Here is a 10,171-nt window from a genome sequence, read left to right on the forward strand (position 1 = left end):
GCATTAAGATTGAATTACAGATGAAAATTAAAATTCTCAAAATAATAAAAGACATTTATAGTTTCAAATTATTTTATATCTAAACATTTATTTTTCTTGTAAATTTAAATTAGTTTTAATTAATTATTTTATTCTTAATATAATTCAGTTTAAATTAAATGGTTTTATATACATTAACACATGTTAATTTCTTATTTGTTTTCAAATGATGAGAGGTGTCATCCCCTCAAAAGTTTCATTCATCTATTTCTATTGACTATATACTACTATAATAGGGTTTCTAAATTCAACCATGATGAGAGGTGTCATCCCCCAAAGTTTTAGTTAGTGTCAAATTTTTTTAAAACTCATCATAGAGTAGTAGTTAATTAGTGCGCAAGTGAGTAATTTACATGATCAAACAAGAAATTAGTAAATAAGCAATTCAAACGTTTAGTAAATAAGCAAATATATAAAGGAGAAAACAATGAAGTAAGTGAAGAAAAAAATGAGGAAACAAGTTAAGCATGTAAACAAACAAATAAAAGAAGCAATTAAACAAGTAAAGCAGTTTAAGCATGTAAGCAAACAATAATAAAATAAAAAACAGAAATAACATACAAACAAGTTAAGCAAGGAATGAAGCAATTGATCAGTATACAAAGATCAAACGAGGAACACATGTAAACCAGTTAGGCATCTAAGCAACTAACGAAAGGAAGAAGTAAGGAAACAAAGAATCAAAGACAAAAAAAGGGAGCAAAGCAAACAAGTTAAGAAATGAATCGAGCAATTGAGTAAGGCAAGAAACAAGCAAGCAAGTTAAGCAAGAAATTAAGCAAAAGAGACAAAGAAGAAAGCAAATGAACAAGTAAAAAGAATCAAGCGATGAATCAAATGTAATAGATCAAATAAGTTCACTATTTCCGTCTAATAGCATAGCGTATTCTCTGGTTTTTCTTTATTCTTGGTATGTACCTACCTGTCCACTCATTTTAGAATTTTGAAAAAAAAAAATCTGTTAGCTATGAAATATGTTACTACATAGAACAAAAGAGACGATGGCAAGTTATAAAAGAACAATAATCAAAATACTAAACCGAAGAGAACGATTGAAGACATACCTAAGAGAATAATTGAACTCTAGAGATTGAAATGAAGTCCCCATCTTTTCTTTTGAATCGCTTCCATTTCATGGCTTCTCTCTGCAGCTATACATATGTTCTGTTTTCAGGGCCTAGAAATGATGATTTCAGTGGATATAAAGTAGTTTGACAAGACAATACCGAACATTACGAAAATTCAATAAACGAATAACTAATATTTAATAGAGATTTTTTTTTAGGATAAAGAAGAATGACAACTTACAAGTAGTATGCAGAGGCTTATTGATCGCATTATTTAGAGATGTTATTTTATTTTCAAACGACTCTTGCTTTGACTCTGCTTAGAGGTTCCAGAAAATGAATGTATAAACCTCAGGATATAAACTTCTTGTCTCCTTTAATCGGTTCAAGAAGAGTTTAAATAATAGTACCTTAATTGATGAAAACTCTCTTCTCTTGTTCTAATTTTGTAAGCTAATCCCCTGTGGAAAATACATATTTATTAACTAAATTTGAGACGCGAATATATGGAGATCGGATTAGATTAGGGACAAGACGATTATACTTCACCTAAAAAGCAAATTTGATTGCCCCTCACTGTTTAACACGTTTTACCAAGTTTGTCGTCACCATGACTGTCTGTAGTGGGAAAAAACACCTGAAACTGCATACCTGATCATGAACTTGATGACACTCTCTTTTATAGTTCCCCTGTTGCAAATGCACATTTATCAACTAAATTCAGAGACACAAAAAAAGTACTCATCCAGTTAGATTAGAAACAAGAGCATTAAATTTACAATTACAATACCTTTCATTCATATTTTCTTTTTACTAAATCATGTCATTCTCTGCTGCATAATGTTGCATTGGTTCCCAAACCATGAACACTTGCCAGCGAAATTCAACGGAAACAACATAAGTTCATCTTGCATTGGTTCCCAAACCATGAACACTTGCCAACGAAATTCAACAGAAACAACATAAGTTCACCATCATATATTAGCACATAGAATTTGACATAGTTCAGGAGAGATAGAGACGAAATTTCTAAAAATAGTTTTCATAATCCTTCTACTGCATAAGAAGAAAAGGGACGCATAAGTAGAAAAACAAAAGATTGAAGACACATACTTGGGAGTAGGATTCAACTTAAGAAACAAGAAGATGACGAACATCCATTTAAGAGCTCCATTGCAATAGACCTGAAACAAGCATAACGGTGTCTAAGAGGTACGCGATATTATAAGATAAACCATATAATGGTGTCTAAGACCATAATAAACCATCCCCACTTATAGGCCCGAATATGTATTTATTTGATTTACCATGCAAAACTTGGATGTTGTTCCAAAACTTTGTTTCTTGCTCCTCTTTTTTGGCTTTTCTTTAGAAATTCATCCTTCATATTTCTTAGCTACGGATTGCTGTACTTTAAGCTGCAAAACAGTATGCAAATGAAATAGTATACCATCAGTTAATAATATACCATCAGTTATTATCCTATGCGTTAGAAATAATCAAGATAGCAGTTAAATGACAACTTACAAGTGGAGCTCGTGGCTACTTGTTCGTCATGTTTTACTCCAAGATGAAACTTCTGCCACTGCTTACAGATTCTAGAAAAATGAATGATAAGGTTTAACTACAAACAACATTGTAAATGGCAGAAAGATGTTAGCTAACTTGTGGTTGATCACGCGAGAATGTAACTAGTCATTCATTTTAAACTATAACATAGAAAAAAGGAAAAGGGTCATGTTCATAATATTCAAAGTCTTGAAACACTTACTTTTCTGTTGAGTAAGTCTTACCATCTTACTTACAATGGTCTCATAACGGTTTGTTGGCTTACTTAGTTTTTCCTTTGGTCCTGTCGTATATAGAGCCTCTCCTTGTCCTCCTCAAACTTGGAAGATAGTGTCTGCAAGTAGTAACTCATGTTCAACAGTTATATTAATATCCAACTTAACTGATCTTAAGGGTGAGAGACGACAGAAAAAGGGCAGTCGAAAGAATACCTTCTGAACCTTTTAGATGATCATGTCAGCTCCTTTTAAACTTTGTAATTCATGAATTTGTAATGAAGCTCCTCAAACTTGACAGCTTTATCCTTCAAGATATTATCATACTGCAAATATGGATCATGTCAGTGTCAGAGAATGTTGACATAGTTCAGGAGAGATATAGACGAAATTGATAAGAATGATCAGTTTTCATAATCCTTTACTGCATAAGTAGAAAAACAAAAGATTGAAGAAGCATACTTGGGAGAAGGAATCAACTTAAGAAACAAGAAGATGACGAACATCCATTTTAGAGTTTTATAGCAATAGACCTGAAACAAGCATAACGGTGTAATTAAATATAATTCATCATTCATTCTAAAGTATAACACAGAAGAAAATAAAAGGGTCATGGTCATAATATGAAAAGTCTTGAAACACAATGCTGTGTAAGTTGAGTAAGTGTTGCCATCTTACTAACAGTGGTCTCATAACGGGTAGTTGGCTTACTTAGTTGCTCATATAGAGCCTCTCCTTGTCCTCCTCAAACTTGGAAGATAGTGTCTGCAAGTAGTAACTCAAGTTCAACAGTTTTGGTAATATCCAACTTAACTGATCTTAAGGATGAGAGATGTTAAAAAAAAGGGCAGTCGAAAGAATACCTTTTGAACACTGTAGATGATCATGTCAGTTCCTTTTAAACTTTGTAATTCATGAATTTGTGATGAAGCTCCTCAATCTTGACAGCTTCATCCTTCAAGATATTCTCAGACTGCAAATATGGATCATGTCAGCTCTTTGTACCTTTCTAAAGACTAAAAGTTTAAAGTATAATATTGGGAGTTTTTGTACAGACCTCTTTGCAACTCTTTAAAAGTGCTTTGCCAAATTTTTGTTTGCAGGCAAGGGCAGAATTAACTTGCACGCTTCAATATATATGTTATCTGACTTCACCACAGTGGACAAACTGCCGGAAAAGAATTCAAGTATTAAAAGAAGATTCAGGCATTCAGCTATCAAACTAACGGTACTTAGAGACATTATAGAATTTGTATCATCTTCTTGGGAAGAAGACTAAAAATATGAAGATCAAGAGTAGAAATATTCTCTCTGTGGAACAATTAATGATACCATTAGATACCAAAAGTTAAGATATAAATCAACCGAGTAGAGTTGAGAAACAAAATACTACATAACAAAATGTTCTGTATCTATGAAATCAAACGAGATTCATATAAAGAATACCTTAATTTTTCGATTCAAGCAAGCAAGTTAGAAAGTAAGTAAGTCAAACAAAAATTAGAGGAGAAAAAAAGAAATTAAGCAAAGAAACAAGGAAGCAAGAAGGTCATTAAGGAATTAAGAAAGAATATACCTAAGCAAGTAAGCGAGGAGAGTTAATCAAGTAAGTAATAATGAAGGCAGAACAAAAGTAAGCAAAGAATCAATGAAGCAAATAAGTGAAAAGAAACAGAGAAGCAATTATGTACGTGTATAAGGAAGTATGAAAGTATAGACATTTGTGTCTGCATAGATAAAAGTATCTATGAAGCAAGCAAATAAGTAAGTCATTAAGGCAGAAAACAAGTAAGCAAAGAATCAAGTAAGCAATTACTTATGAAAGTATACACATTTGTGTCTGCATTAATAAAAGTATGTATGAATGTATGCATGTATGTATGAATGTGTGCATGAATGTATGCATGAATGTATGAATGCATCCATGAATGTATGAATGCATGTAACAAGTACATAGGCATGAAATCAAAGAAGAAAATAAGGAAACAAGTAAGAACACACACAAGGAAGCAAGGAATAAAGATAAGGACGTAGGTGACAAACCAAGGAAACTGGTCAGTAAGCAAGTAATGAAGGCATGTAAAAGAAATGTAAGCAAAGAAACAAGGAAGCAAGAAGGTCATTAAGAAAGGATATACAGAAGCAAACAAGTAACGAAGGCATAAAACAAGCAAGCCAAAGAATCAAACAATGAAACAAAGAATCAAGGAAGCAAATAAGTATACACATTTGTGTCTCCATACATAAATGTATGAATGCATAAGCAAAGGAATCAAAGAAGAAAATAAGGAAACAAGTAAGCGCACACACACAAGGGAAATGACAATCCAAGGAAGCTGGTAAATTAAGCAAGTAATGTAGGCACAAAATGTAGAAGAATCAAGTAAGCTTGCATATGTAATCAGATCAAGCACAAAGATAAATATTGAAGAGAACGTACTTGAAAAAAGCTAAACCAGAGGCACAGAGATACTAAATCTTGACCATAATCGATTAACCTAGCCGAACGGAGAGAAAACCCTTTCCTAGATCATGATCGCCGTGATATTTTTCGAAAATGAAGAAATTGGGGTTTTTTAATATTAGAATCAGATACTTGTAGTAGACGCTTTTCTTCCAAATGGCTTTTTAATTTCTTTTATTTGTTCTACAACGTACGATTCCAAATTTTATTTAGAAAAATTCAAATTTCAAAAAGAAGGTAAATGCCGCTCATTTCGAAATTAATGATTTCAAATCCCACATTTGTAAATGGTTACGTTACGCAATTGTGATGTTCTTATTATATTAAATTAGATTCGCTTTAATCATGTCATGTTTTAATTAATTCTACAATATTAGTTTACTTTTCAATAATACTATAAATCACTAATAAACCGTACCAAAAATAATTTAATAATTAAATTTTAATTTATTAACTTATTTTAAAGTTATGTATTTATAGAATAAAAATATAATATAGCAGAAAACTTCACGCTTCGTTTAGTTGATAGGACCGTCTCAGGTTTCGAATTTTGTCATATTTTTGGACATGCATGGGACAAAACTTATCTAACTAGAAAAGGATATGGTTAAATCAAACTCCAACCACAGAACAATAAAAACAATATCTTCTTACAAACATTACAACAATCGGATGAATTGATCAAGGACTTAATAAAACAGATGATTTGTTTTCTTGAATGATTAAGAAGAACTTACTCTCTCAACCTTATAGTTCATCATGTGTTCAATATGTTTCTCTCTTGGAGGAATACAATCTCTCAATATCTCAACCTTCTCAAGATTCTTAACCCATCTCTTGTATTCTGGAAACTTCTCTTCTGTGATCACTTCCAATCCTATTCCTTCCCAACCTCTCTCCAAACAAAACGGTATCAGACTTCCCGCAACCAAATCCAAGAATCCGACACTCTTGCCTCCGAAGTAATCTTTTCCGACAAGTTCTTTCTCAAGATACATAATCAGTTCTCTTGCCTGCTCCGCCAAAACTTGTCTTTCTTTCTCATCCACTTTTCCAATTATCGATACAAAACCCACAGTTTTAATCTACAATGTCAAGGGAAAACAAGCAATGGTTTTTTAAGTCCCTAATTCTAATAAATTTTTACACTTTTGTTTTTTGGATTTCAACTCATTAAAGTATTACCAAATACCAAGTGTTTATTATTTGACCTCCACATTTATAATAAATTAAATCAATTGCATAAACTTATACTATATACCTGTTCATCAATGAGTTTAGCAAAGAACCGAGCCTTGGATCTTTCGTAAGGATCTTGAGGGAGAATTGGATTGTGTGGCCAAATCTCATCAATGTATTCAAGAATCACATGAGACTCAAGAATAGCTTTACCATTATGAACAAGAACAGGTACCTTCTTGTGGATAGGGTTTAGAGCAAGAAGCAAAGAGCTTTTGTTATCCAACTTTTCTTCCACGTAATCATACTTTATGCCTTTGAGTTTAAGAGCCATCTCGATCCGACGGCTAAAAGGGCTCGGCCATATCCCCAAAAGCTTCACTTCTTCATTCTCCGCCATTAGGTATCTCTCGTCTTAGAATTAGAAATGGTGGTTTGTTTAATTTTATTTTGTAGACTTGTCGGTGCTTTGTGCTTTAGATTTATAGGCGTAGGGTTTGTAATGGTCTTGTTGTGGTAAAACGACGAAATCTTTTTTCCGTTTGCCTGATCAGCTAATCTGCAATGAGATGTATATATAAGAAGAATTAATTAATCTAGAAGGTGATTGATACTGACTTTATATATATAACGTTCACGTTAGATATTGTTTAACATGAGGTGGTGGAGTCTTCTTACGTCTTAACTCCTTCCATCGCTAAAGCCGGCCGGATTATATTTATACCTATAAACTTTATTGTTATTTACGTTATAGTGTTAATTAGGACAAATTAATGCCAAAGTTTTAGTTCAGCCTATCGGGACAAGAAATGTTTTGGTCTTCGTCGTCTAGCTAACCAAATTCAAAAATCGAAATACACGAAACCATAGATAAAGTTGGTCGCTAAAACGTGCTTAATTGCGTTTAGTGCAAAAAAACAAAATTATAAAAGTATTTTATCGTTTTTATCTTTTAAAAATTATTTTGGGTGAGTCAATATTTTTGTTTTAAAATTCTCTGCTAAAAAATCAAAAATGATTAGTGGAGAATATATCTATATATATATATATATATTTTTTTTTTTTTAATATAAAGAAAATTTCCTAATTTATATTATTATTACATATTGGAAAAATAATCACATTTTCTGCCTCTCAATTTTTTTACCAATTCCCCCCCCCCCTTTCTACTACTCTCAATTCTTTTTCTGCTCCACTTAATCATATCACTAATGTAAACTTTGGTAGTTAATTAAGAATAAATGTAACTTTAAACTCTCTCTTTTACTTTTTGTTTTGTTTTTTGTTTTTACAGCATCCAGCGTAACTATACAATATAGACTCTCGATGGAGATGGTTTCATGCGGATCGGGATAGGTATACGGACAGACAAAACAAATATCAAAATCAGTATATTGACTTTTCGTTGAAGTAACTTTCATAGTCGGTTCAATTTAATTTTAGAAAATAATCCTAATGATTTTGTTTGTCGAAAATGATGTACGTACGTAAAAGAACTGTGCATGGAAACATTATTAACAGCGTCAAAAACATTTGTCCTTCTCGTTTTGTTATTGTCAAGGAACAACTTATTGAAGACAAGAAACAACTTTTTAAGGCTTATATAAAAGAAAAAATAGTACACTAGTATAACATGTTCTTTTTCACATCTATCAAATTGTTGTTACAATCATAATAAGAGTCGTTGGCGTGGCTTGGTGCCAAGAAAAAGAAAAATTAGTACTTTGTCTGTACGTAATTTGATGTTCTTTAAATATCACATTCACATCTATTAAAAAATGTTGTTATTCTAAGTTGGTTTTGCCGTTTCCTCCATCTATGAACTTCTTTGCCGATTTTGCTCGCCAGTCGCCACATAACATTTCTAGGCTCTCTAACGTATCCTTGCTTTAGTAACTATCTATATAAATAAATAAATAAATAAATCAATAAAAAAAACTATCTATATAAAGTGTCGGTGATTATTTCTGTGGTCACAAGTAGGCTGCGTGTTCGAATAACCGGAACTGAACCGACTTGGTTAATTTTGTTTCGAGTTTCTTTCGGTTAATAGAAATTATGCCAAAATTAATCGAATAAATAACCGGTTTTATTTGGTTCGGACCTTGAATTATTATGGTTGGTAAAATTTTACCGAAACGGCACTTTTTCTCAGTTAAATTCATGTAAAATTTGGTTTATTTGGTTAAATTGAATCGGATTTATAATGTATTTCGATTTGATTAATGTTTAATTTTGGTTTAATTTATGTATAGTTGAGGTTAGTAAAAAACCAGTAACCGATTGGTCCGACTAACTGAACAGAACATGATTCAAAAATCCTGCCAAACTGAATTGATCGATTTTAATTTTTAAACCGCTTACAAAAAAAAAAAAAAAAAAAAAAAAAAAAAAAAAAAAAATCTTGTTCGATATAGTTCAGGTCAGACCTCAATACGTCATAAGCTACTCACCTCACAATATTATGTCGCAAGTCGCAACAAATAGACCCACATGTCCGTGATGGTAAATCATAATCTGACCATATTATAGCTTATAGTACCATTTTTTCGTTCAAATGAAAAAACTCGCTTTTCATGAACCAAATCCCAAACCAACTTTTAAGATTTGTAAGAACCAGAATAATACTACATTCAAAAATTTATAATAGTTAATATGATATTAAAAATATTTAATAAAAGCACTAGTTGTTCATATAACTTTATGTAAAACGAGATTATTAATTATACAAACATATGTTGTCTCTTAATTAAGCTGATTTGATTCGTTCTGCGACTTTCTTCATATGCTCAATTTGCTTTTCCTTAGGAGGAATACATTCCCTCACGATCTCAACTTCTTTTAAATTCTTGATCCATCTGTTTAGTTCTGGAAACTTGTCTTCTGGAATCATATCAATTCCCATACCTTCCCAACTTCGAGCTATACAAAACGGGATCATACTTCCTGCGACCATGTCCAGGAATCCAAGTGTCTTGCCCCCGAAGAAATCTTTTCCGGTGACTTCCTTCTCAAGAAAAGTAAAGAGTTCTCGAGCCTCCTCGATTGCAACCTCTATTCCCTTCTCTGCTTTTACCACAGCCTTGAACCCTACTGGTCCGACCTACAAGAATATAGTAACATTTTCATCATTGGAATTAATATGTATCCAGAATGGTTCTAAGGTACTAATCATTTCAAGAAATCACCTATATATGCATAAAGAAACTGATATATAAAGTTATACCTGTTCATCAACGAACTTGGCCCAGAACAAAGCCATGGCTTTCTCGTAAGGATCTTGAGGAAGGATTGGATTTTGCTTCCATGTTTGGTCGATGTATTCGAGGATCAGATGTGACTCAGGTATGTGTTTACCTTTGTGGACAAGAACCGGAACCTTCTTGTAAACCGGATTTAGCTGGAGAAGCAAAGGGCTCTTGTTCACTATATCTTGCTCCAAGTAATCATAAGGCACACCTTTGAGTTTGAGAGCCATCTCGACTCTACGAGTAAAAGGGCTTGCCCAAAAACCTAGAAGCTTCACATCCTCACCTTTCTCTGCCATTGCACTTCTCTCTATAACTCTCTCTCTCTCACTCGCTAACGTTTCTTTTATAATGTAACTCCTCTCTATTCATCTTTGACTAGTACGTACT

The 10,171-nt window shown here is 32.5% G+C and overlaps 2 protein-coding genes and 1 long non-coding RNA gene across 11 annotated transcripts; all 3 read right to left on the reverse strand.

Moving 5' to 3' along the window:
• Positions 1-607: 607 nt before the first annotated feature.
• LOC111830931 lies at positions 608-4,718 on the reverse strand. Of its 9 annotated transcripts, none has more exons than XR_002834216.1 (13): positions 3,948-4,718; positions 3,754-3,863; positions 3,569-3,655; positions 3,353-3,423; positions 3,107-3,216; positions 2,634-3,009; positions 2,414-2,524; positions 2,220-2,290; positions 1,897-2,040; positions 1,656-1,796; positions 1,517-1,567; positions 1,348-1,422; positions 608-1,190 (listed from the first exon to the last, which is right to left on the reverse strand). It is a non-coding gene; the product is annotated as an uncharacterized LOC111830931 (long non-coding RNA). The 9 variants fall into 9 exon arrangements; XR_002834214.1 differs by lacking the exon at positions 1,897-2,040 and having other exon boundaries at positions 608-961; positions 1,104-1,190; positions 3,948-4,717; XR_002834220.1 differs by lacking the exon at positions 1,897-2,040 and having other exon boundaries at positions 2,634-2,704; positions 2,900-3,009; positions 3,948-4,716.
• A 1,240-nt stretch (positions 4,719-5,958) lies between these two features.
• Positions 5,959-7,059, reverse strand: LOC17889366 (glutathione S-transferase U5). The gene is made up of 2 exons (XM_006294877.2): positions 6,616-7,059; positions 5,959-6,439 (listed from the first exon to the last, which is right to left on the reverse strand). Exons 1-2 carry the CDS (start codon positions 6,931-6,933, stop codon positions 6,077-6,079), a joined length of 681 nt encoding a protein of 226 aa, XP_006294939.1. The 5' UTR covers positions 6,934-7,059; the 3' UTR covers positions 5,959-6,076.
• Positions 7,060-9,139: 2,080 nt separating this feature from the next.
• On the reverse strand, positions 9,140-10,130 carry LOC17888458 (glutathione S-transferase U4). The gene is made up of 2 exons (XM_006294847.2): positions 9,760-10,130; positions 9,140-9,636 (listed from the first exon to the last, which is right to left on the reverse strand). Exons 1-2 carry the CDS (start codon positions 10,078-10,080, stop codon positions 9,283-9,285), a joined length of 675 nt encoding a protein of 224 aa, XP_006294909.2. The 5' UTR covers positions 10,081-10,130; the 3' UTR covers positions 9,140-9,282.
• Positions 10,131-10,171: the final 41 nt, after the last annotated feature.

The sequence above is a fragment of the Capsella rubella genome, unplaced genomic scaffold (genome assembly GCF_000375325.1).
Source record: "Capsella rubella cultivar Monte Gargano unplaced genomic scaffold, Caprub1_0 scaffold_4, whole genome shotgun sequence".
NCBI lineage: Eukaryota > Viridiplantae > Streptophyta > Magnoliopsida > Brassicales > Brassicaceae > Capsella > Capsella rubella.